Source organism: Hetaerina americana, unplaced genomic scaffold (genome assembly GCF_022747635.1).
Source record: "Hetaerina americana unplaced genomic scaffold, ioHetAmer1.1.p SCAF_5, whole genome shotgun sequence".
In the NCBI taxonomy this organism is placed as follows: Eukaryota; Metazoa; Arthropoda; class Insecta; order Odonata; family Calopterygidae; genus Hetaerina; species Hetaerina americana.
The window spans coordinates 85508764-85536144 of record NW_027287095.1 but is presented as its reverse complement, the minus strand read 5'-3'; the positions used below and the strand labels follow the sequence as shown (position 1 = coordinate 85536144).

General features: G+C 36.5%; 1 protein-coding gene across 1 annotated transcript; it reads left to right on the top strand.

Annotated features, from left to right (window-relative positions):
- The first annotated feature begins 112 nt into the window (after window positions 1-112).
- LOC139694409 (uncharacterized) lies at window positions 113-27381 on the top strand. The gene is made up of 11 exons (XM_071592946.1): window positions 113-401; window positions 6372-6434; window positions 6562-6738; window positions 7841-7990; window positions 8785-8928; window positions 9884-10204; window positions 12872-12942; window positions 16361-16533; window positions 19795-19978; window positions 20052-20218; window positions 27088-27381. The coding sequence occupies exons 1-10, from the start codon at window positions 285-287 to the stop codon at window positions 20191-20193; spliced, it is 1542 nt and encodes a 513-aa protein (XP_071449047.1). The 5' UTR covers window positions 113-284; the 3' UTR covers window positions 20194-20218; window positions 27088-27381.

Here is a 27381-nt window from a genome sequence, read left to right as displayed (position 1 = left end):
GAATAATTCGGTCACGATGAATTATTACTTCATATTCCGCGCGTCGTGGCCATCTTTGTTGTTTCGCATATTCTCCACATTTAGCTGCTGGCCCTAGCATCGGGTTGGTGTCGGGACATTGGAAATGTTTTGGTATCTATCTATGCAATTTGATCTTTGGGATATTCGCTAAAACTAATGACTTAAATAATATCTCCCAGTGAAGACTGCGACAACATGAATATGTCGCAACTGCATATGGTTAACGTGTAGGTGTCCACCAGGACACATTTTATGGCTTCTCAATGGGAAATCAAGTCAGTAACGAAGAGTCCTCACGATCTTTGACACTGAAAATTAAGGATAAAGAGACGGTGCAAGAAAGAAACATACCGATTAATCCTGTTGAGAAACTTGCTAAAGTAAGTAGCATCGCTCAGCTGTGTGCATTTGTTTATGTTTACATTACCACGATTTGGCGAACTAATTATGCATTCTACGCATCCGAAAGTGGTGTTAATTTTTGGTTAACATCAAGTGATGGGTCTAAAATTATAATTGCGGTAGGACCGTTTTCAAACTCTTGGAAAAGTTGTGAATAATATATGCTATCCCACAAGTTGATGAGCGTGTTTCTATGGGTACTGAATGAATGTGGCATCAACCGAAAATTTCCCGTTTTGTGCTTATAATTTACCTCAAGAACATTAATTTGTAATTTATATTTTAAAAAATAATTATGTGCATAATTTGTGCGTTATCAGATGAGATCAGTTGACTTGCGTCAAAAGGAATGTCAAGGCTATTGCGATAATTACAGCGGCAGTATTAAAGCATGTCATAGTTTTCGCTTGATGTCGTAATAATTACCTCAGAAACTCCGGTGAATAATCACATTTAGGTTTCTTGTAAAACGGCAATTTTCGCTTGAGGCGTTATGAGTTGGTCTATAACCTTCACCTCCTTTTATATGACGACTCTTTCACCGCTTGGTGCTCAGTGGGCCAGAGTAAGAAGCGGGTATCTGAATTCATTGTATGCGAAGTAATTCTACAGATTAAATAGAGAAATGGATTGAATCTGCTCGTAGATTGTTTTGCCGGGAAATTTTAGGGATTGTATTGTGCTGACGAATACCCCTCGTAAGGAGAATAGGGCACATCTAAGACATACGTTAACCAAGTGATTTTTCATTACCAAGTTTCGTCTTTTTAGCTCCAGCATACATGTAAGGATACCGGAGCATAGAACATGTGCTATGTAAATATTTTTAATAGCGAAGAGGTGAAATAGCCGTTGATAAAATACCTGCAGCGACTCTATAATTTTTGGTGGGAACTGGTGAATTTTTGGGCATACTAAACTAAGCTTCGGTAAAATAACTAATGGTTGCCAATTTCAGTAGAGCACAATTATCTTATTGGTTTTCCTTGCGGAGTAATTGAGCCTTAAATAGTTATTTGGATAATGTTTCTGAACGATCGATATGTGTCGGAAAGTTATTGAGACGTTACTGCTGAAGACAGCAAACTCGTTCGGTTAATCTGCATCCTCTATGACATGCCTTGTCTGCATGTACACATCCTCCGGTATAGTGATTTCCAAAGGGTGACACCTGGAGTTATTGTTTAAAATCAAATTACGGCCGCTTAGCACACAAACATAGTTACTCTTAAACTTTTCATCAATGCGCAGGGAATGAATATTATTTGATGCTGATCCTCACTAAACTGCTTGGTATAATGTTGATAGGCAGCCGCGGTCTCTTTTTTTTTTAAATTATTATATAGCAAAATAGAAAGATTCCAATATCGCAATTTAATTTTTTAGGTGTCAATATCCAAGTATATTTTCTCCAAACTGGTTTCTTTAAAGTCGTAAACATTCCTGAATGCAGCTCCTGGTTTTTATAACTGTTACATCGCTGCTATCTCATTTTGAGTTCCAAAGCAATGAAAAATAAAACAAAATTACAATATATACTCATTCAAATCTCTATCACAATGTTCTGCATTGATTGCTATTCATTATCAACGATTGTTATTCATAAGATAACGATTATTATTCATAAGAAATTAATCCGCCTTTGGATATCTTGAAATGGAACTTATATGGATTTTTGCTATGTACATTTAACTTTTGCTTCATTTATTGATAGCTCCTTCCACTTTTATTACCCATCAGTGTCACAAATATCTTTCTTCCTCTAATTCAACTTATCTCCCCTTCTATAACCATCTTCCCCAGGCTGCCCTCCATGATAGACTTCGCTATTTGCCTTTCTCATCCCCATTATCTTTAATATATGTACCACTTTCCTCTCCATTTAATGTCATTACCTCTTCATTCCTAACCCTATGTGTCCATCTTATCCTCTCTATTCCCTGCCACAGCTGCATTTCAAAACTTAATAACGACATTTCTTTTTTCCTCCTAATATTTCCTTGTTTCACATCCATAATGAATCCTTATGTCATGCTTTAAATATCTTCTTGTTGGTGTTCACTGCTGATACTCCTTGTTGACAAATTCTCTTATTTTTTTAATTGATGTCTATCCTTGCACAATCCTACTTCTAAGTTCTCCTGCACGAAACTCATCCCATGTGATGATATTTCCAAAGAATTTCAAAGAATCTATGTGCTCCACCTAATCCAAGTTGATTTTTAAATTATCTTATTTCTTTGAAATTTTCATTATATCTGATTCATCAAGATTAATTTTTATCCCACACTCCTCCCTTTCAATCTTATCTTTTCTACCATTTTCTTTGGCTCTTCTTCTCTCAATATCCTCACTACCTCGTCGTCTGCGTATTTGGTAGACTTCAGTCTCCCTCCTTCCTCCACTAATCCACCCTATCTTTTTATAGCTTCATCCATCAATTTCTCACAATATATAATGAATGTAATTTGGAACATGCGGCATCCTCGTCTCACACCATTTGCCATATTTGTCTCAACATCAACTATCCTCACCTCTACTATGAATCCATTATACTTTTGTTTTATCAAGCCTCTACCCCTCCACAATTGATTATTCAACCTGAACTGAAACTGAGGCAGGAAACTTATAGAATGAAAGAAGCATGGTGGAAAATGCAGCACAAGAATTCGGACTGTTTACATAGGAAGGGTGAAGTGGGTAGACTGTATATGAAGGCGAAATAGCTATCAGAAAGTAAGAAGGAAAAATACATGCAAATAATCGTATGTAATAAGGAAAATTATTAATTGAACGAGGAGAGATGAAAGGAGTATAAAGAAGAACTATATGGTATGCCAGCAAGCATAGGCATAGAAAGAAAGTATGTCATAGATGAAGATAGCTTAGGCTCAGGCACCCTTGTTGGTGAGATGGAAAGGGCATTAAGGACATTGTAATCAAATAAAGCCATGGGGGTAGATGACATTCTTAGAGGAGTACTTAAGGGTGTAGAAAGTTGTGGCAGGACGAGTTTTTATGCACTAATTTGTAGCATTTATGAGGGAGGAGTTTGGCCAGAAGATATCATCAGATCAGTGATGATTCCCATCCCAAAAAAGGGCAAAGGCATAATTGAGGACTACAGAACAATAAGTTTGATTTCAAGGGTAGCTAAAGTGGTTCTCTGGTTCATCAGTGAGAGGATGGAGAGCAGGGCAAAGTATTGCTAAGGGGATGATCAGTTTGGGTTCAGAAATGGGAGAAGAGGTATGCAAGAGGCCATAGCAGTAATGAAGTCTCTAATAGAGAGGAACATAGGATAAAGTCAGGATATATTTGTTGGTTTCTTCAATTTTGAGATGTCCCAATGAATAGAATTGGTAGAATATATGAATGTGTTGCAAAAAATAGGGGTGGATTGGAAGGATAGGGGACTTATTCACAACCTGCACATCTCAAACTGCTCTGGTGCAAGTGGTGGATGAAGAGTCCGGAGGTGTAGTGTTAAGAAGAGTGTTGTGCAATATCATCTGCACCTTTCAATGTATCTGTGGAGGGAATAGGTAAGGTAGCATGTGAAGAACATGCTAAGGTGGCATGCGATAGGAATTAAAGTCAGCGGAGAATTCATAAATTCAAGAAGGTTTGCAGATAATTAAGCTTTAATTTATCAGTCAGTGACAGGGCATTGCTGAGTGCATTGGAAAATCAGTGTGACATGTATGGGAATTGAATAAATGTAAGCAAAACAATGGCTATGAGGTTTCCTGGAAAGAGAAAAGTTTAGTTAAATGTTAAAATTTGAGGGCAGAAACTAAAGCAGGTGGAACAGTTTATGTATTTCAGAAGTGTTTTGATCAAAAAGGTCATAGTAGTGGGGACATAAGGAGAAGGATGGCATTAGGCAAAAAAGCTTTCTCAAGGCAGAGGGATGACTGGGACATTGAGTAAGGATATTAAGAAATGGCTTGCCAAAACTTTGATATGGAGCATGGTTTTGTACGGTGCCAGAATATGGTCATTGAAGCAAGATGATATGCTTTCATTGGAGGCTTTTGAAATGAGGGTTTGGAGAAAGATGGAGAAGGTGAAAAGGATCGATAGGCAATAAAATAAAGAAGCACTGGACATAGTGGGAGGGGAGGAGAAAGGGTGGTTTGGAGGAATCCAAAGGAGCAGGAAAGATGCATGATGAGAATTTTGAATGGAAATATGATGTTGAAGACTGGAAAGATAGAGATGGGAGAAATTTAGGCTACCAAGGAAGGGCCAGGAATAAGATAGGCATGTTGGACTGAATGGATGGAGGAAGTATGCAGAATGGAGGAGGACATTACTGCAGTGTTGGATGTCAGGTTACCTATTATTAATAGAGATAAGGAAATGTGTCAGGGTACTGTGGTTGTGCCCATCCAAAAGCTACCTTAAATGGTAGAATACCAATAATAATAACCCTTTATCTCTCCCCCCTCCAATTTATTAAAGGATAATGATTAAGACATCCTGTGTCACCCTATCAAATGCCTGTTCGTAGTCATTGAAGCAAATATTCAGCTCTCCAGCTCCCCCCCCCCCCCCCCAAAAAAAAACTTTTTTCAAGGAGCAAGTAATCATTCAAGTAGTTGCCAATTGGTCTTCAAATATGGGTGCTAAAATTTTGCATTTCTCAATTCTTATTCTGGCCATGCCTAAGCCATTTTGTATTTCTTATGAGGGCAGCATTCTGGGAGGTGGGCGTTTCAGTCATTCTGGCATTCTGTTGGCCTGAGGGCCTGATCATATTCCAATTCACACTTCTCCAAAGTGGAAGGGTTTGAGAAGCAAATGGAAGTGTCAAGTTTTTCAGCGATCACCAATAAAGTAAATCATTAATCAAGGGTTTAACTTTGAAATTCTGATGATGTACCCATCATTTCAAGAATTGTGTATGATTTCACACAAGCAAAATTTACTTTTCTTTCATGAATCATGCTCTTCTTAGGTAAATGCAATTGAGCGTAATCATCTTTTTTTGTGACCCTTCCATTTCACTAATGCTTTTCAATCTTTTCTGATTTAGTTCTATTTCAACTCATGCATTGAAAAGCACCAGGGGAATGATGTCTTTTGATGAGTATCTAAGATAGTCCACGATCTTAACCATCACTGCCTCTGCTACCTTGAAGACTTCCCTACTCTATGCCCTCAATTTATGTTCCCCTATAAATTATTGGGATACAGGATGAGTCCAGTTGGTTTCCATATTCCTATTGAAATTATCCGCCATAGGTTTCTCTATTCTTCCACCCTTTGTAGTACTTCTTGGTTTACTTGGTGTCAACACCATAGCTCTTCTGATATTTTTCAGCTTCTCTGTTGCCCATGTTTCATAGCTGTTGACAAATAATCTCATATAAAAGCTGTGATGGTCTACTCACTTATTTCATTGCTACTTCTACTAATTGTCAGTGGTTGATTCATCTGATGGAAAGCTTTTCGGGCTGCCCTATTCTGCTGACTCAAATGCTCTTACCTCCTCTTGCTGTTTGGGCAGCTGATTCAGCTTCCCAAAAAGCAAGGCCAATTGTTCCATTTGTTCAAGTGTGTCCTTTCCTTCTCATATTAGAAAATTATATTCCCAACTTCATCTGCCAGCTATCACCTTAGGTCATTATCCCCCTCTCCATAGAGGCAAATATTCTCATGAGATCTCTTTTCTGCTCTGTAAGTTTAGCTTCTTCAATTAAAAGCATACTTGTCATTTATATGTAGAGAATAAACTAAATTCTAAATTTGGAAATGGAGACACAGAAAATGCTTTGCAGGACTTGTTTGAGAACATGGTGACATTTCATATATAAGTAGTCTCTTGGAGCAACCTGAATTGACTAAACTGCATTGGAAACCTATTCTTTAACCATTTTCTTGTTGCATTCTCCCAATTCTGTTCAATTCCAATTTCAAAGTCATCATTTTATCCTTTACAGGCTCTGGTCGAAAGATGTGCAGCAGAAGAAAATTGTCAATGTATCAGTTGCAGGACATTCACGGTAATCAACTGCTCCCTAGAACTTAGCTTATTTATATTATAATGTGCCAAAAGGAGGATGGTCTGTGGCTGAAATTACTATTTTTGTTAAAGCCTAAAGTTCACTGTTTTTCTTTCTATTTGCATAGAAATATGTGTTCCCCACGTATCCCAGACTGGCTGAGCTCATCTACCAGCACTTCCTTCGGGGAAGACAAGGGAATGAAGCATCCAAGAAAACACTCAGTGCTTCAGCATTTATAAGTCAAGCAGACAAAGTGCTGGCAGTTATGTCCGATGAAAGACAAATTGAACTATATCTCAGAGTATGTGTTACATAAGGCAGTTCATAGTGAAGTTATCATTAGTTATGCTAAGTTTTTACTGAGAAATGCACAACTTTTACAAAGGGTCACCTCTAAATATTCAGGGGGATAGGGTGTTAATTGGAGTTGGTCACTACTCTTACATCACAGTCTTACAACTCGGAGTATGTGCCTGTCTGAATCTTTGGCTTTAGAGATGAAGTACATAAGCACAGCTGTCTGAGAAAACACAGAATTCTATTTACTGTGCATTCTTATATTTTGGGGAGTCCTGGAGCTAAAATGATGATGTTTGAAGTTGTTCCCCTTCAGGGTGTTAGAAAACTAATCAAACAAAAGAGAAAATGGAATCATTGGGGAAAACTGTAAGAATTTGTACTGATTTTTGAAGACTTTTTTCTTTCTGAAAACTCAAGAATGCATCAAATGATATTCATTTATTAAATACCTATTTGCCTGATAAATTAGGCATCACTAGCTGGTTCATTGATGGCAGGAGTGGATAATTAAGTGTATAACTTCTAATGATTACTGTATGATTGAACTAAGACATGTAAGTGATAGCAAATGATATAAAAAAATTTACCGCTGATTTCTGATGAAAGGAGAATAGCAGAGAAATTAACAATATTGGATGGATAGTGAGATCCCTCCATGGTTGCGGCATGTGTCCCATGATACTGTGACCAAGCTAGGTTGTGGTCTTTGGATAGTTTACACACACATCCAAATGACCCTAATTCTGATCAATGAAGTTGAAACATTCGGTCATGCTGTTTACGTTGTTTCTATATCTACAATTTTGTTTTCTCATTGGTTTTCATTGTTTCTGCACCTTTCCTTGGGCTTGAAGGAATGCTTATGTCACTAATTCACCCATCTTGGTCAATTAAATAAGTTAAAAATTTTAACTTGTAATTGTAAATCAATCATTTTAAATATTTCACAATCGTTGTTCTCTGATGTTGACTTTAATATCCTAATAATGGAGAGTCTGGAGCAGAATCATATTTTGAGTGATGATATTAATTTATAGCCTCCATCAATTTCTGCATTGGGAAGTATAAATGCATTGTATGAAAGGAGGAATGTGAAATTTCAGATATTTTGTGGAAGTGAAGAGGTGAGCCGGGAGGCATTCCATGAACTCTTGGTGACTGCCTTCAAACTTGCGATGGACCATTACCCGGAGGGTGGCCCTCAGACTTGCCCCCTCAGTGATCGCACTATGAATGCTGTTGTAGACTCTGCAGTAAGTAGAGAACGATAGTCTTTACCCTCTTTTATTTGCATAACATGTATTTTGCCTGCACTTTATTTTCAAACATGCACACACACACACACATGATGGACCTGATCTTTGCTTATTGGTAGCGTTTGCTTTCCCGGCATTCTATATTTCATATGAGTCTTTTGTCTATTTCCTTCAATATTCATTGATTTTATTGCCTTTGAACTTTCCTTTTTCCTGAAAAGGCTCATAATAAATACAGTCTTGTAGTCCATTGCTCGTCTTCACTTGCTGCCAATTGCCCCCACCACTATCTCATTAATATATACTGATCTAAAAGGCATTTAATGATATTCCGTTTTAGGAAGATTTAAAGTAATGTCACGGTATACTCCTGTGAAGTGAGATGGGTGTAAAACAGTGTTCATTCTCTCATAACTCTCCTCCATGGTCAATATTTGTTTTTCATTGTGTTTCCCTTGCCCTATCTTCTAACAAGGCTTGTGTCTCTCCCTTCAGCAGTTCTTTCTTGTAAGCCTTGTGTTTCACGAGACCTTTTTGTCAATTTCCCCAAGGTATGTTACAGCTTTCTCAAATTAAGAAGAAAAATGCCTCATTCTGAGCTGTTTGTCGATTAATATCAATTGTGTGTATGTTTTTAAGAAACTCTCCATAGTATTCCTTGCTCTACAAATGTTTTTTTAGAAAATGTTGATATCAAGATAAAGCATTAAGATAGCCTACAGATAAGTTTAAAATGAAAAACAATGCTCCTTGCTTAGGTTTTTATTGATAATATAAATTTCCCTGGTCAGTTTCACAGGAAGCAGCATTTGTCTGTGACTTTTCTGGCCCGGTGGATAAGCCAGCACTGTCCTCGCCTTCTCCTTGGCCTTCATAAATACACTATTCATTGCCTTAGTACTGCTCATAGGACCATTGCTGAACCAAAAAATTTAGTAAGTACATTCAGATAGTGATTTTTCATATGTTTTTCCATTACTTTAAAATTATCTATAATATTCTTTTATGAATTTTTTTTCATCATTGTCTTGTTGTGTTATCTTTAGTTTCGTCACAGAATTAGGAGTTATTTCATGATTGAATTGTCTTTCAGGAGCCCATCTCCCTTAATGAATGATGAGATAGCAATGTACATTACAGAGCTGCTACCATATTATGCTATGCAATTGAATGGATTGCTTGTTGGCTCCTTCACATTAAGAATATTTTTGATTACATTGTGATCTCTTTCCAGAAACTGCCCTAAAAAATAAATGCATGCCTATATTCTTTGACAGAAACAAGGTTTTTCATAAGATATGTAACAGCCTCACCATATGTAATCCCTCTCTTACCATAAAACAAATTGATTCTAGGTTATCAGCTTTCCATTGTCTTTGCAGTTTTTTTGTGCACAGAATGTGTGATATCAAAAAAACTATGTACGTTTCCTATATAGCGAGCTAACCTAACCAAGTTGTTTTAAATGATTGATATTTATACTAGAGTTCAAAAGATTAGATTGGATAATTACCAATCATTTAGCTGTCCCACGAGGTCATCCAGGAGAGAGAGGGTGGGGATATTGTCCGGAGGGTCGGGATTCGATTCCTGGACAAGTCTCTTTGGGCACTCTCATCTCTTCGCCCAAGCTGTGGAATTTTTTGGGCATCAGATTTTCCTGGGAAATCACAGACAGCATGGGAAAAAGAACTGCCCCCCCTTATTGCCCTGATGTGCGAATTTCACATGTTTTTGGGCTTAGTACTAGGTACTACGCCCACTTATCAAACTGACCTTTGGGATGATAGCCATCGTGGTGTAACTGTCTTACTGGGATTTAAATGACATATTATCTCTTGTTTTGTTGAATATTCCTTTTATATTTATGAGAAATGTTGATAATTTCAGGACAGGGGCATTGACTTGAGCACGCCAGTTTTGGAGAGGACGTTGACCTTTCCAGACTTGGCAAAGCATGGCCAAGACTCCCCACTCAGTAGGTCGGCACCTATGGCGCAATCCCCAAAGGCCATTGGTCGAAGGAGTATAAGTGTTGACAAGAACCCGTCATCGCAGAGTGAAGGTGACAATGACTTGCTGCCCGTCTCCCAAGTGTGGCTCCTCGCCTGTGCCCTGCCCCAGATATTCACGAGACCATCTCCGCTCCACTCGCCAACTTCTAACAATGGCCTTAGCTCTCTTGGCCCTCAAGGACTAATGTCGAAAATGGTGCGATTGGCTTGCTTTATCTCATTTTACTATAGCCAATTATAGCATGTGTCAGTGATTCTCAATCCATTCAATGAAAGAAATGTCAGCAAAATTATCAGTCACTAACTTTTATGAGTAGTTCATATCTTTCTTAGAGAAGTCCCTTTCTGATGTTGTAACTTAATGATGCAGATATTCCATTATTTTTGTTGTTATGATTAATGTGATGTGACTTAATGCAGGTTTTAGATTAATAAATAGTTATTAAGTTTATCCATTCCATGCCATGAGCCATCATTAGGGTAATTGTGAGGTTGGCATCATAATATTACATTCACAGGTTGGTATCTCTAGCTGAGACACTCTCACTTTTCACAATTTGTGAGTACTTATCTATTGTTGTGTCATTAAATTAACAAGAGGACACTTTGAACCTGGGTCTTTTGACATCCAGCATACTCTTTTAACCATTTAGGCTACCAAGGCATCCTCCTGCACTGTTCATTTCTAAGGATTAAAAAGGAACAAGGCACATGATTTTTACACTATAAAATTCTTTCATCCACAGATGGCCCAATTAAAGTGATCATCACAGCATTTCCCACAGTTATTTGAATTTGAGAAAATAGTGGTTTGGAACTTTTTTTAATTGCATTGTCCTGTTGTATTTTTGTGTTGTTTTGATCAATGATAATGAGTGAAGAGTTGTAATGAAAGGCAGGCAAGATCAATTCACCAAATATTGGGAACTTATGTAAGAGTAATTAGTTTGTGTATGATGAGCACTGCATGAGAATTCAGCTGTTTACAAAGAGATACAGTAATATAGAGAAGAAGTAATAAGCTAGGTAGAGGGAGGAAAAGAATAGGCATTTTAGATGATATGTAGGGAGGTACTAATCCGACCTTCGGGTTGATTACTGTGTTTATGTTTTTGGTAGGGAGGTGGAAAGTATGCTGTGCTAGATGATTGAGTTACTGTAATTTGGAAAGGATAAATTATGCTTCTTACACCCTTTTTAAGACTGATTATATTAAATTATATTTCCCTAAACCTTAGATTGTTTTTTTACTCCCAAGGTAAAAAGAATAAAAAAAGGAAGGGAATATTAAGATTGGTCTGGTGATTAATGGGGAAAGTTAATCCCTCGTCAGTGTTCTGATACATACTCAAAATAGTTAGACAAGACGCTCACATTTATTTGGGGGGGTGTTGTTTCCCAAATAGGTTTACAAGGAAATTAACCCTATTGCCATGCCATACCCAGTAACTTACAAACACACTCACAGCCACACTGGTTAGCCCCAAGTAGTTAATGGGGAAATTTTTCCCATACCTGGGACCGGCTCTGGGCTAAACACTAAATTCTGTTACTCTCATATATCCCCTTTTCACACCAATGCGTTTCCTCTCTTTGTTCATGTTATCTTTCCTTCCTCCCTTATTTTCTATTTCTTTCTGTCTTTTGACTGAAGTTTGGAAATATTGTTTAATATAGTCAGTCTTACTGTAATATGTAGTTTGAAATTTATGGATATTTTTTGTTCTATTTGTCAGGGAATAGGAGTACAGCAGCGTTTAGTACCTTGATACATCAACAATTTTCTATAACTTGGTAGACTACTGCTAGTCATCGTAATATCCTAAGGGCAAAATACTGAGTATAGCTAACTACATCTTAAATTGCTCCAAAAACTATTACCCTAATTTTTATTATATATTATTCATTTTATCCAAAAAAAAATTAAAAGGTTGCATTGGATATTCAGGTGCTGACTATTCATATATTGAAGAAATTCATCCAGAGCATCCAGTCCTCATTCATCAAGGGTGATGTTAAGGGTTTTTATGCTCTCATTGCTTATAAATAAGAAATCCATACAAACTTTAAACATGTGTACAACCTTCACTGTAGTCCTTAATTTGGATTTTAAACTTTCCTGGACCAATACTCTCAACAGTTGACCTTGCAGCTGCATCAACGAGAAAAGCTACATTTTGTATGATGTTTCATGCTTTGCATAATTTTGGGATTTTAAAACTTTATTTCAAATATCTTGAAAACAATAGTAAAATGGACACTTTCTAAAATACTGGTTTGCCATCCTCTGTAAGTAATCCAGTAGTAGTTATAAGGGGAAGCGGTCGACAGCTAAGATCATTTGCACCATAGGGTATTCAACGGATGGGAAAGGAGGAAGGGTGGAGAGAAACCCGGTGTCGGCATTAGCCTACTCTTAATGAAAGGCACCAAGGGGTCCGCAGTTTCAATGTACCATCTGACAGAATGCAATCTCACTCAAAGTGCTATCCACAAAGCACCTCATATAGGGATTGGGATACCACTGACAAATATCTGCAATCTCCAGGATTTGAACCTGGGCCCTCTCTGTGGGAAGCTAGTATGTTAGCCACCATACCATTCCAATCCCCCAAGTAATCCATTACCAGAAATATCACTATAATGTGTTTATATTTCGGGATGCGCCTTTAAAATTAAAGAAACTAAAGAAGGGGGAAAGGAACGTCTGATTTGTGGTGAAAGGAGTGCGAAATGTGAAAAGGATTGAGGATTGCTGACATAAATGATTGATCATTGACCTCAGTAACATATTATTCTGATAGTGATAGACTCTTATGGACTGTGTTCCCTCATATATATATATTTTTTCTGTCATTTTAAGCTTGGCATGATCTGTCCATCTCATTGGGTGCTGCTTTACAACAGCCGAGAGCAAGGGCTTGGTGCCAACAGGTGAGCTCGGTTATCAAGTCACCCACTTAAATTGTTCCTCCACATTGAAAATATTACAACATTTCAATCAAATCTCATCAGTTGTTTCACTGGGTCCTATCCCAGGTTCTACTCAAAAAATTATGTTGCTGATTTTATTCTTCTGTAAACATCATTTGAAGAAGTTATAAAACATAAAATAAAGTCAAAAACTTCATTGTGAACATTTTCCTTACTTTAAAATTTTAAATATTTTTTGTTGTTCGTATGTTTTGTTGATATCACAGCTCATAATTTGTGAGTTCAATGAAGATGTAAATTAGGTGTGATATGCTTGTAATTGCTTTTTATTCTACTAATATGTCAAACTTGTGGATAGGTTGAACTTAAATCTATTTGTTTATTTTTGAAATTACATGAATTGTGTGACTCCACTCTCTTGATAGGGTAGGGCCATGCAAGTGGGTGCGCAATTGATCATTGACCTTAGTGTACTCATTTAATGGCGTTAATTTTGAAAGAAAAGGCATTTGCCATTGGGTGTCTTCGAGTTCCCACTTATGGTATGTGAGAAGTTGAAAGAATTTTAATGATTTCGGAGTAGTATCGATATGTGGGCGACTGTGTTATACTCATCATGAATAATTAAGAATGGGAACCAAGTGCTGGCATTATATAATGTTGTTATTGACTGCTTAAACCTGTTCATGATAGGGTAATTAAGACTCCCCTCCTTACAAAGACTACACGATCGAACCAAAGTTAGTACTTGACAAGTGAACTGTAGATGACCTGGAGCTGCATTTTTGGTCTCTCAAACTAGACTGACTCCTTGATTGACTGCCTGACTCTCTAGCCTGCTCTTGGGCAGGTCGTTTTACAGGACTCTGACAATTGTTTTCGTCAATGCCTTTTCTGGCTTAATGGTGGTATAGGGATGGGAGTTAGAATTATTATTAAGTAATCTACCGGTTAAGGTAGGTTTTTGGATGGACACATCTACTAAATAAATATTTTGTGACTCGTAACAAAACACAAAATCCATCATCCTACTCTACATCAGGTCCCTCTTCATCTCTTGAGTACTTCCTTCCTCCCTTCATCCCATCCAACATCCCTATCCTGTTCCTTCCCTTTCCTCGTTTGCCTAACATTCTCCCCTCTATTACAGTTTTCAACATCCCACTGCCGGTCAATACCCCCTTCATCCACTTTTCCTGCCTCGATAGGATTTCTCCCAACAAACCCCTCTCTTTACCCACCATACCAAGTACTTCTTCATTTGTTTTCTTATCGGTCCATTTCACCTTCTCCATACCCACATTTCAAAAGGCTCCTATGTATGTCTGTCCTCCTGCTTCAGTGACCACATTTCCATGCAGTGCATAACTACGCTCCATATCAAAGTTTCGACGAGTCTTTTCATAATATCCTCACTCAACATCCCTGTCATCATTTCCCTCCTCCTTGTGAAAGCCTCTTTGCCTAGCGCAATTTTTGGCCTTACGTCCCTACTACTTAGACCACGTTGGTCCAAAACACTTCCAAGATATGTAAACTGTTCTACCTGCTGTAGTTTTTGCCCTCCTATTTTAATGTTTAGCTTAGCCATTTTCTTTTTGGAAAATTACAAGATGTAAGATGTATATTGGTGACTCTATAGATCACTACCTTCCTGTGGGATAGGTTTCCTCTCAACTCATATTTGTTTTTCTGAGTGTCACTCATCAAGAATACCTTCCTGAATCAAAAGTTGTCATTCCCTCTAAAATTCTCGGAAAAATAGATACCCATATATTTCAGATATTGTTACAATGGCTCAAAATTCTTCAAAGTACATCCCTTGAGCATGGACATACTTTTGCCAGAGACTTTTCTACGACTTAAAGGCTCCCTGGTAGGTGGATTCAGGAAAGTCCTTAAGGGTAGGCATGCAAGCTTCTTTGACAGCAACTAGGGTCCCATGGTGGTGGTGTCCTTTGAGGGAGGATTACACTATTGGGAATAGGAAATAGTCTGATGGTGCCAAGTTGGACCTGTAAAGGGGTTAAAGGGGAAATCGTCATGATGCCATGGTTGAAGGTCTTTGCAAGCAGGCACTCGACTCTGCTTTTCGTTGTCTTTCAAGACCTGCAGCACGAGTTTAATACAGATCTTTTGCATCGCCAAATTTTCAGTGATAATGGTGTGTTCTGCATCTCATCAATGCCAATACGAACTGTGATCATGCGCACACTTAATCAATAGTCTGAATTCAGCACTTCACGCACACATCAGGAAAAAATTGCTACAGTTTCTTTACGTGCAAACCTTGTAGTTCATTAACATGATTTTCCCATTAATAGATCTGAGTACTGCAACAAGTTATCAATGATTAATAATGCTGCCCTCGTTCTTGGTGATAAAAAGGAAAACTATATGGAGGAAGCACTGATGACATGAGACTTCTTATATTGTTGGCCATTTACACATATCTTCCATTAAAACTTAAATTGTTCATATGTGGATTATTAGTGATATTTGGACCATTTGAAATTGGTCTTAAGGGAAACTCCAGCTGTTGTGCTGCCAGCTAATTATCTTTAATAGAATGAATGCCAAATCTATGTCAACCTGGAAAAAAAGGGATTTTGTAAAACTGCATATTTAAGAATGAACAATTAGAGAGGTATGATTTCAAGACTATTCCTTCATTTTACCTTTTTGAGTCGCAAAGGAAAATTTTAATATACCTGTGTGACACCGTATTTTACTGTCAGTTATGAATTACTCTCCTTTTATGGGGCCATTAAAAGTAACACTATAAAGAGAAATTAATTTGGCAATCTTATTATATTATCAATGCTGAGTAATTACTGAAATTATAATCCAGGGTCCTCCTTAAATCCAGTTACATTCTATAACTTCTAAGATAAATTCAATGCCCCATTATGAAGTTATATTTGTAATATTCTCTTGAATTCTCATTTTAGACAATAATCTTAGGGCAAAGTAGGCATAATTAAGAGTCAACGTCAACTACCTGAGGAATATTATGACACTCAAATAACTGAAGCTGGTATTGAGGCCAATACTGGGAAGAGATCATTTGGCTATTGACCTGAGGGCACTGGTTCTAAGCCAGGTGATGTTATTGGACGTAGCAAGCAGTGTAATTTTTTGCCAACCAGGTCTTCCTGAAAGAATACAGAGATGCTGTCAGCTGGACCCTCTTACCACCTTGTTAGTTTGTGACTTTCTTACGTAGTCAGTGGAGTCTATTTTGGGAAGAGGTGTACCCTCACCTGTATTACGTAAAGATTCTGGTAATTTACTGTGGTCAGTTAATGAAGTGAAAGGTGTATGTCTATAATATTTGGAAAATCTTGCTTCCCAAGTCATGGCCCTTGGCCATCTACAAAGAAGCATTCTAGCTACTTACTCTTTTTTGCTCAAACAGGTTCATGCATCACGTGTTGAACTACAGAGGTCCTTCGCTTACATTCCTTCAAGGTGATGGAGGAGTTGAGTTCTGTCTTGCCTCGACGGATGAGTGGAAGGAGTCCAATCATTACTGGGGCCAGGAAGACTGCATTATAATTCAGCTTCTTCCTCTCTTCCACGTTATTGAAAGTAAGTTTTTCACTGTTAGGTCTTCACTGTGTAAAAATTAGGACTGCTTTCCACCCAATCCCAGTATCCCCATCTCTCCCCACGAAGCCTGCATTGCTGGGGAGGGTTATTTGGGAAATGAACGATAAAAAATTCATGAACTGCTAAAATAGGTGGAGAAATATTTTTAAATAGCGGAGATAAATGTTCAGAATATCAATAAAGAGAGAAGGAATGGGTTGAAATTAGGACTGTGCTGTATTCCCACCCCAGTACCCAGTTCACTTCTCATGATCTACATCCCTGTTGCTTGAGGAGGATAACATGAATGCTAGATGTGGAATACATGACAAGACATCTGTTGGAAGCCAAAAGAACCTGGGGTTCTCAGAATCCTAAAAAAATGATCAGAAATCACCAACTTTGGAGGATAATATCATAAAGTGGTTGGAAATGAACTTTTGAAGACTTTGGGGATTGAATGAAAAATGTTGAATATATGGGAAAATTAAGTACAGTTCATTTTTGTGCGTAGTGCCAGGTGAGGCCATGTTAGGCGAGGCTTAGAAATGTATGGGTTTTCAGTTTATGTCCGTCAAAAAACCACTTTGTATGGTAAGACTCCCAAATAGGTGAGGGTAAGAAATTTTAGGGTGCTAAGTTTGTGTCCATCCAATCTTCCATAAATGGTTGACCCAAATAATAATAAATAATTATAAAAAGTAGATGTACCAAAGAAAAACTTTGGTGTGTCAGACATGACAGACATGTCCATTACTAGCTCAAAGGAAGACATTTGCAGAGAATTTATAATTATCTCCGGACTAAATGTCGTATGTGAAAGTTTACTATGTACTTTTCTTCTTACTTAAAAATGTCTTGTGATTTTCTTCCTGGCATTAACTATCTTCCTTTTGTCTGGCCCTTGATGTGGAAACATTGACCTATAATATTGAAACACATATTAAACCCTATAGGACGTTTCATATAACAACATTTTCCAAAATATTTTTAAATTACCTCAGAAATCCGTCTCATGATGGAGATAGAACACATATGCTTTCTCCTTTGAGTGTCTAAATTATCCATTGCCTAGGTTATGCAGAATTCCAGTTATTAGGGGATCTCATATCACACATTTTTGACTGGCAGGACCAGAAGCTATGACTACAATAACTTAATGCCATGGATACTGTTCTTCGAGTGAGTGCTGCCAAAATTTTTGAAAGTACTATTGTTTGCATAGCTCTTCTTCTGTTTCTCTGATATTGGTTCATTTAGTAACTCTGTTCATTGGATGAAAATTCTTAAAATTCATGCCTTCATATGGAATTACCTAAGGAACCACTATTCTCATTGTTTTTAATTTTGAGGAATGGTATAATACTAGTGGATCTTTTAGAATTTAAAAGAGAAGTTAAAAGAAGAGGCTGAAAGAAGGATGTTATTTGTTTTATTATGCTGTATTTTAGTAATGTTTTTACTTCTGAGTAAGGCAGTTAACTTTGAAAAAATGCACAACTGTACATGTTTTCTCCATTAAATTTAACTGATTATTATGCTTGTTCATAAAAAAACATATGAATGAAAAGGAAAAGAGATGAGCAACATTTTCATAGTCGTAATTTAAGTTAATGGTATTTTTCATCTGTGTATTTTTAATAGCAAATAACCTAAGAATACTTGTTAAATATGTATTAATGACTGTTGTACCTCTTGATGTAGGACACTGTCTCAACCTTAACTCGGTGGAATCTCTCTGTATTGCAAGTAATGGTAAAAAAAAGTCTGCAATTCCACAGTTCCCAATTTACTAACGCATGACCATGGTTTCACTGCCACCTCACCTGATAATGCTGAGCAGTAGCGAAACCATGGTCGTGGGGCAATAAAGTGTGAACTGTGGACCTGCAGAGTCTAGTGCCCCTCATTTTAATGATTTAGAGTGTAAATGAAATACAACGATGATGATTATGTTTTTTTAATATTAAACAAATTATAATCAAAGTTATTTTCATCCTGTCAAATTTAGCGATCATGTTTCACATGTTAGACATTGTTTTGGGGGTATGGACATTGACTGGGGTGATGGGTTTTTCCTGAATGGGAATAGGAATTAGATTAATCTGATAGAAGTTTTAATTATTTTCAAGAATATTTGGCCTAAAAGAGAACAGATCACTTTCAAGGTTGTTCTAAATTGTTGACATAATGTCCATGTTAATTCACGGTGAACACTAGAAAACTCAAAATGGTTTTCCCTACCATCTACTTTCACCACCTCCTGTTTTAATTACGGTATTTGGTGGGAAATAAGATGTAACCTTGTTTTGGTGGGGCACACCCAAGGAAAAAAATTTTGAGTCCAAAAACTTAAGAGATAAAGGTGGAGTGCCAAAGTTTGGCATGCCACCAACTTATGTTATCAATCCTTTTAGTTCTTATGTTTCAGGAAAGGCAAATAGGTGGCACAATCCTTTTTTGGTAGGTGGTAGACCAATATGTTTTGCTGCTGATCTGTTTTCATGCTCTTTAGCAAGGTCTAGCACTCCTTGTTTACATTGTATTGTGTAGTTTAATATCTCATCTCCTGTTGTCATATTTCTTATGGTAATTTTGGAAAACATATGAGTCCACTCAGTAATAATATCACATGCTGTTTTGTTGTGATGGAAAACAATCAAGTTCATTTGACATCCCGCTTGTGCCTCTTCACTTTTGGCATCACATAAGCAAGCTACCCTATATTCACATCACGTGAAAGCAATGAGCTTAATTAGGCAATCCCAACTGCAATGTTCTTCAAATGAATAATTAATATCATATATAAATAAATGGGATGGAATAGGTATTACTTTGACCATCTGCGGTAAAAATAACATTCAATATTGAATGCGAACCTTTGGAGTTCAAACATTTACATATAAGACCCAGGTGTTATTTTGAACCATAATTTTGAAAAAAGGTGCATCTTTCATGCTACCTAATACAGTGTATATATGAGGCTATTTCCATGTATTTTTTCCATGATAATGATACTGTGGTGAAATCGATGGACTGTTGTTTTCAATCAAAGTCTGATACATGACCTATTCCAAGGGTTATTGGTTACTAGAAGTTTTGCTATGTACTAGTGGCAGTACATTGGATATCGATCTAGCTCTCTCTTTTTTACATCTCTTATGTAAACTTTGGTTTTGTATGTATAATATAGAAGATATGCATTATGGATTCTTGCAGTTGCATTTTGCCTCTGATGTTAGTCCCTTTATTTTTTTGCAGAAGGTGAAAAACTCCTGTATATGAATACATCCATTCGAGGATATCCGTATGGAATCAGGGCAGGCAAGGATCCTCGCAAACCATCCATCAACGTGAATGAATCATTCTCAGTTCTGACGTACTGTGGGATCCCGTATCCCCTCTTGGGAATTGAAGTTTGGGGCTGCGGGACCACGCACTCAAGGTAGTTACCAAACCTCTCTCCATTATGTCATGTCCCAGTCATCAGATACCAACTGCCCTCTCTTTGATTTCAGGGAGGCTCAACTCGACGTGAAGAAGTGGGAAGTGAAACAAGCCGAGAAGCAGAGGCAAGTTAAGCTGACGTCTAGTGATTGGGTGGATCACCCTGACAGATATCTCCTAGAATTGGCAGGCAGGCAAAGTTATAACAAGTAGTTTCCAGAGGAAAAAATCGTATAAAGTATGCCATTCTCTACTTCCGATGCTTATAATAAGTACAGTATAACCCAAATTTAATGTACCAAAATTTAGTGAATACCTTTCTGATCCCAATGAAAAATTTTATAGTTATGTATTATTTTCCTTTACCAGGTGATCAATATCATGCTTTTTATGCTTTTTAGCTCTGTCAAATAATTAGTGTGGTCCCATGGAAAAAAGTGCCCCACTTCCCCTGAAGTCAATGCTGAAAGTCCACATTTCCCAATGGTATACATGGGATCTTACTTTGAAAGTTGACGAGGTGACTGTCTCTCCTTGCCCCCTCCCTTACTTATTAAGTCAAATCCCTAAAGAGAGCATATAAGGGGGATAAAGTAAATTTCAAATGATGAAAGCCATGTTGCAGGAGAATATATTGTATTGAAGAAATGTCCTCAAAAAATTTTAGGAAAATAAATGATTTGAGGCAGATGAAAAGATGAAGTCAATATGACCCAATGCAGGTAACTAAAGGTTAAAAAAAGTAAATGTTTACCAAAGTAATGGGTTAGTAGCACAGTAATGAGGCATTTTTGTTGAAGTGAAGAGGGAGGTGGTATTCCAGTGGATAGAGCACTGGGGTGCTAATCAGAGGGCCCAGGTTTAATTTTTAGGAATGCCTCTGACCACCCTTAGCTTCACCCAAGCTCTGCGATTTTTCAAGTATGAGATTTGTCTGCAAAACGACAGATGGCACAAGGAAAGGAACTGGTACCATTACACTGGCATGTGAAATTCACGCGCAATACAGGACTTAATAACAGATGGACTCTAGCATCATCTATCGATCCAACCTATGGGCTATTAGCTGAAGTTTTTTTGGTTGATGTGAGGTGAGGTACCAATGGGTGTGGACATGCAAAAAACCTCTGCTTCATGAATCATGTTAAAAAACTCTCCGCTAAACTCAGTCCTATGTGAAAAATGAGATTATTGAGAGGTCTGCTTTCTTTAATTGCCATATATAGGTATTTTTTGTGTCAGAAAATGGAGGTAGTTGGCTAAAGTAATAAAAGTTCCTTGGAATGGCTTCTTGCTGAAACTTTTGACATGAAGAATTATTCCTTCTCTTAAAAAAAATTATATGCTCACCATTGCAATTTTCTGTAATATTTTTTAAAATTTCAGCAATATTTTATTGATTCCAAAGAAACTGCGGGAGATTCCACAACGGTGACTTTTAATTGTTACATTGAAATATTTAATTGATGTTTCTGGGGATGACTGTTCTTTCTGTTTTCTGATAAGTGATGCCTTCTCTTAAGTTGCTGTCCTAACTATCACTAGAGTGAAACCTTGAATTTACATTACCCCAATTTACTTATGTTAACCCGTAATCCTCAAAGAGCTCACATTTTTTTATGTTCCTTACCATGTAAACCAATGTGGTAAGAACCTTAACTTTACATTTTTGAATTGAGAAGTTATGTAAAATCTCACTATCCTTTGGGAATTGTTTGCTGATTTTTTCCGAATATTTGCTCGTTATTGTTATTTTTTTTATTTATCCTATGCATATTGTTCCATTCATATAATAATATATGTAATAATAATTTATTTAGCACATACAGGTAATCCAATACAAATACCACAACAATTATTTCTAACTAAAAAAAGTGAAGTTTAAAAAAAAAATTCAATGAATCGTTAAAAATGTCGGAGTCAGTATTATAATTGAAAAACTCATTTACCAATCGTAAAATCTTGTGTCAACAGTTCATACTTCTTAACCTCGACCCTTCCGAATCGACCGCAAAAGATTGAAGTATGTCTTGTTCTACATGTTGGGACATTATTATCTGCAATGCCTGGAAGATGACTAAGAGTCAACAGGGCTGTTCAAACGGTTGTGGAGAAAAATTACGTCGGCAACCTTCTGTCTTGCATTTAAAGTAATTAGATTTAAGTTTGGCATAAATTGGGGTGGTCGCCTGCATTAAAAAGAGGGTAATTAATTTTGTAACACTACCATTTGACAAAGCGTGTTTGTATTATTACTCAATAGCCATATCATAAGTGAAATGGAATGGTTGACATCACAAAGCCATATTCAAGGAGAGGCTGAACAATGGCGCAATATAATCGTACCAAGATATTGATAGAGAAATCAGAAGCATAGTTTTGCTTAAGTAACCCCAAGAGATGTTATGATAAGCCTTTGAGCAAATAGATCTAATGTGCAAATGAAAATTTAGCTTTTTATCAGTTGTAAAACTCAAGTCAGTAATTGAAGTCACCCACTTGAGAGGAATACCATAGATACTATAGTTAAAATTGACAAACATTTTCTTGGACATGAAGGTGACAATTTACATTTGGAAAGATTAAAATGACACTCTGTGCACCAATTAAAAAGTTTTTCCAGTCTTTCTGTAAAATTGCATGGTCATTAATAGACTTTGCCATGGTTGATATCTCTTGTAATAGTTATTTGCTGTTGCATTGGTTATTAAGGTGTATATTAATTCATTATGAAAATGAGCATTGTCTAGTTATCTCCTAGGTGGGAGGGCTTCTCTTGGAATAACCTGAAATGACACCTCAACCATAGAATGATGTCCATTAAAGGCATTATTTCATTTTAATGAGGAATCGCATTGGTGGAAAATAACAGAAAGGAAAAAAAAAATAGAAGTCGAAAATCAAGCACTTGATGGAGATGGAAAAACAAGTGTATGTGATTGTATAAAACTGGTTAGGAAGTTGAGCAGTAACATTTAGAATCTGATAACAAGCTCTGGGGTAGTAATAATGACTATTGTTTTTCATGTTATACTGATATTTTGTTAGTCTGTAGAAAAACTGATTTTTTAAACCTGACAGATGTGCAAAAGTGAAGACGGCAATGAAAGAGTAAAATATCTCATCTCTCCTTGGGGTCCTCGATGGACAAGGCGCACTATTGACGAATAGTGTCCATTTTTATTGGTGAAAAACATTTTAAGATGAAATAATGGTATTTCTGTTAGTTGTTTAAACATGCATATCTAATTTTTATTTTTTCTATCTCAATTTTTTTCAGTGCAAGGATGCTTTTATTTACATTCATCGCACCTGTTTGTTTTTTGCAAATTGTTGATATTTATATTATTTATTTTATTATAACATTTGAGATTTTTAATTTCTAAACATAAAAATATGCTAAATATTTTTTTTCTTCCTGACCTCAATTTTACATAAACCATGATTTTATGTATTTTTAACCAGTCTACTCCAAAATGTAAATTCAAGGTTTAGCTACATGCGTCATAGGCTTGGCAAGTCGTATTTCTTAAAATTTACATGTTGCAAGCATTTCACAAGTTAGGAACATGTTGTAGCTCTCTTGTTTGGTCTTTCGCTTACATCTGTAACCAAGGGTCCCTTTGAATCGCAATGAGTTTTCACCTTCTGTGAGAAAAATGCAACTTGAGAAACATGACACTAACTGACTAACTTGCTGAAATGAATGGGTAAAACTATCAGTTCATGAAGTACAGTTGGTTATACTGGTGTCCTTCCTCTCCTGGACATATCCATGATTTAAGAAACTCTCCAAGTCATGAAGAATTCAGTGCTCTAAAAATGAGGACATTTAAAATATCTCCTTACAAATAATACTGAATTATTTCTCATCCATAATCTAAGTCTGTTTGTTGATGAAATAGTGGCATTAATTTGGATCATATTGTTAACTCCGCATTACGGAAAAATACCTTGATTGCCTGTGGTTATACATGTTATTGTAAAGAAAGAGCATGTGCTATTTTGCTGTAAGAAAATAAGCCTTGTGTTGATGAGAGAAATCTTATCTGGTTAGTCTATTGGCCTCATTCGTAGTGCATTCTTAATTTCCATTCCCTCAGAATTATGATTTCTTTATTCCCTTCTACAATCCCTGACCTGGATGGTGGTAGGAGTTAATCTGACGATGCAGATGCAATATTTTTGTATGCATTGAATAAATTAATATAAAATATTGATGCTTTCTCTTCAAAAAACATAAATATCGACTATTACAGGTTAACACTTCTCTCAGTCGGATCATGAGTTGTAGAAATTGGTTGCATTGATTGAACAGTTCAGCTGGAATAGTTAGAACCTTCTGACCAACCTCTTGAGTCTTACCTAGATCATTGGTGTCTCAGGTTCAGGGTTAAAAAGTCCTCAAAGAAGCTTTAAATGGATTGAAAAAATAAATGTAGAATTAAATACTGTAGATAAGTTGCTTTAGCTATAAATAATAGTATCCCTAGGTGCATAAATATTTTCACGTTTTTCAATTAAGCGAGTGCTCATGAGAGCTCTTGCTTTGTTGATTAATATGAGTCATAAGGCAACTTAGAAATACTATGAAATTCAAAAGTTAGTTATGTTATTGTTATTGAGGCTATGGATGTACAGAGTAATAAATGCATACCACCAGTTACCGGAAAACGTTGGAACTATCTGTTTTGTTGAAGTTTCCATATGATGATAATTATTTTTGTCAATTTAATCAAACCAGATATCCTTGTACAGCATTTTTTCTTGATGGTGTCATTATGGGGGGCAAGATAGTCCAGTGGGTAGAGTGTTGCTTCAGGATCATGTTTGATTCTCGGGAACCCCTTTTGGCACCCTAAGAATTTCCCTAGCTGTGTAATTTTTGGGTTAGCATCAGATCTTCATGGGAAACCATCGGTGGCACAGGAAAAGGAACTGGCCCCCCTACCCTGATGCCTGTGAATGTCAAATGCCATTGGTGGGCTTATTAGTATTGGTGAGCTCTTCCCTCACCATTCAAACCAACCTTCAGGGTGATAACTGTAGTTTTTTTTATGTCAATGTTTATAGCTTGCCACAAATGGGAAAACCAACCTTGATAACATTGTTTTCCTTTTTGATATTGTATTTGTATGAAAATTTTGCAATCCATCAATCTCCGTTTTAGTTTTCTTTTAGAAAATATACTTTTGTTATTTTTTATGTTAGTAGTTGAAGTAATTTGTAATGGAAACTCCAGAAACCTTTGATTTATCACAATACCACAGAAAAATGCAGTTTTATTAGCAATTCACATTTATTTATCATCAGTGTTGATCATCTTAAGATTGGTTGACTGCCAGTACTCCATTCTTCTCTATTCAGTGTTGATAAATTCTCTCACCCCTAACAGCTTTCCTGTTTTATTTCCTTAGTTTTTATTTGTTTCTTGGTCTTCCTTGTGTGATTTTTCCTTCTATTATATCCTAACTATCCATTGTGCCTCAAGGTGTGTCCAATTCCTGTAGTTCTTCTTTGCCTTTCAAGTGACGTGCCTTATATCGTGGTGTACATACTCCATCCATCAACTCAGTATCTTTGTAATATCTTTGGGCAAATAAAATGTAATATTATTATTTCTTCATACTGTCCTTTCCTTTTCTGCTCTTATTTCTCTCATATTTTTCATGATTATTATTTATTACCAATTAGTGGTTCAAAAAGATGTCGGAAACGGGAAAGAAAAGGACCCTATTTTCCAGGTTTATTTTCTATTTTGTTGCTAGTTTGGTCTACTAAATAATTCTTTCATCTCTTTTTGCCTTCAAATCACACTCCCGTAGCCTAGAAATGAACATGATCAGTAGGAAATTTACACATTCAGTGGCTTTTTTTATATTTTACCAGTTAACATTCCTCATAAAAATAAAGTGAATTGCAACTGACTAAAGTTTGAGTAAATAAAACTTATACATTTCGTTCATGATGTTTATTTGTAACACTGTTGGTTTTGTGTGTATAATTTTGTAAAATATCAATTTGCCTTGAATATTAGTGAAATGTTAGAACATTTAATGACTAACCACTTGTCCTTGAATATTTTTTTATGTAACTTTAACCTAATGGTATTTATTCATTCAAACTGATGCGGTAGCTATTTGCCAGGAATGTCCCTTACCTTAGTTTTACATATATTTTACTAAGACTATTTTCAGTACAATAATTTAGTTTTCATGCAATGCTTTTTTGTGAGTGAGCCAAGAAGATTGATCTGCAGACTCAAACAATTTTTATGTTAGGGAGAGAGGGGCCTCATTGATGTAGGACGTGCATTGTAGACAGCTATAGCTAAAATCCAAGTGATTTGATATACTGGATAGCACATCTCTGCAAGAAATCTCAGGGGCCACAGGGTAAGGAGCTACCCCTCCCTGCTTACCCTGCTAATGTGTGATCTTCACAGCCCAGCCAGCCTCTTACCTTTCAAAGTCAATCTTCAGGTTGATTTTTGTAATGGCAAAATGTTTTTTCGTTCGTGGTGTGTGAATGTTACAAGGTCAGTAGCCAATGAATTCTGTGTACCGACTTCAATTTAAGCTCTTTGAAAATTCCACGGATGCAAACAACATTGTCAGTTATTATATACTGGATATAAGTAGGGAGTTCATTCGTCAGCCAACCAACTGACCCCATATTCATAAGGATTGAGAAAGTAAATAGCACCGGTTGAATATTATTGACACAAGACGTGGACCACATGCATTAGATGGGAAAATATTTGCCATAATGGGAGCAAGCAGAACCTTTGACTGTCAAGAGAATTGACTTCCCCGCTCCTCCAATGCCTTGCTTTTCTTCAGTCTGTGATTACCCTTAGAAAGAGAAGGAACGTTTAAGGTCACGATGAGACTAGAATAATAAATTGAAAACATTCATTTGGTGAAATGTAGTTATATCCTCCACTGGTCCATTAAATAGGGGTTATACTGTGAATTGTATTTTTGTACTTATAACTTTTAGCCTGGTGTTTGCATTCTTCATAAGAAAATGAACGCCAATTTTCTATATTGATGTCTTGTTATTGCATTTGACTAATTCAGTCATGGTATTGTTTGTCTTTTTAAGGTTGAAAACCACCAATTATTGATCAGTTTAAGTGATTTATGAAGGTTGATTGTTAAATGATGTTATCTTTATAATGTTTTGCTATGAAACGATCAAGGATATGCACTCCAGTGTATTAAAATGCTCTTTACCTGAAGAAGTTTAGCATTTAGGCCTACACTTGCTGGAGTAAAGTAAACTGTTGTGAAGCTTTCCAATGTGGACAATAATGTTTTCTTATTTTACCAAATTTTGTCCAATTTTAGAAAAAAAATTGTTTGAAAATGAAAAACTTAACTGAGATGTACTGCAATA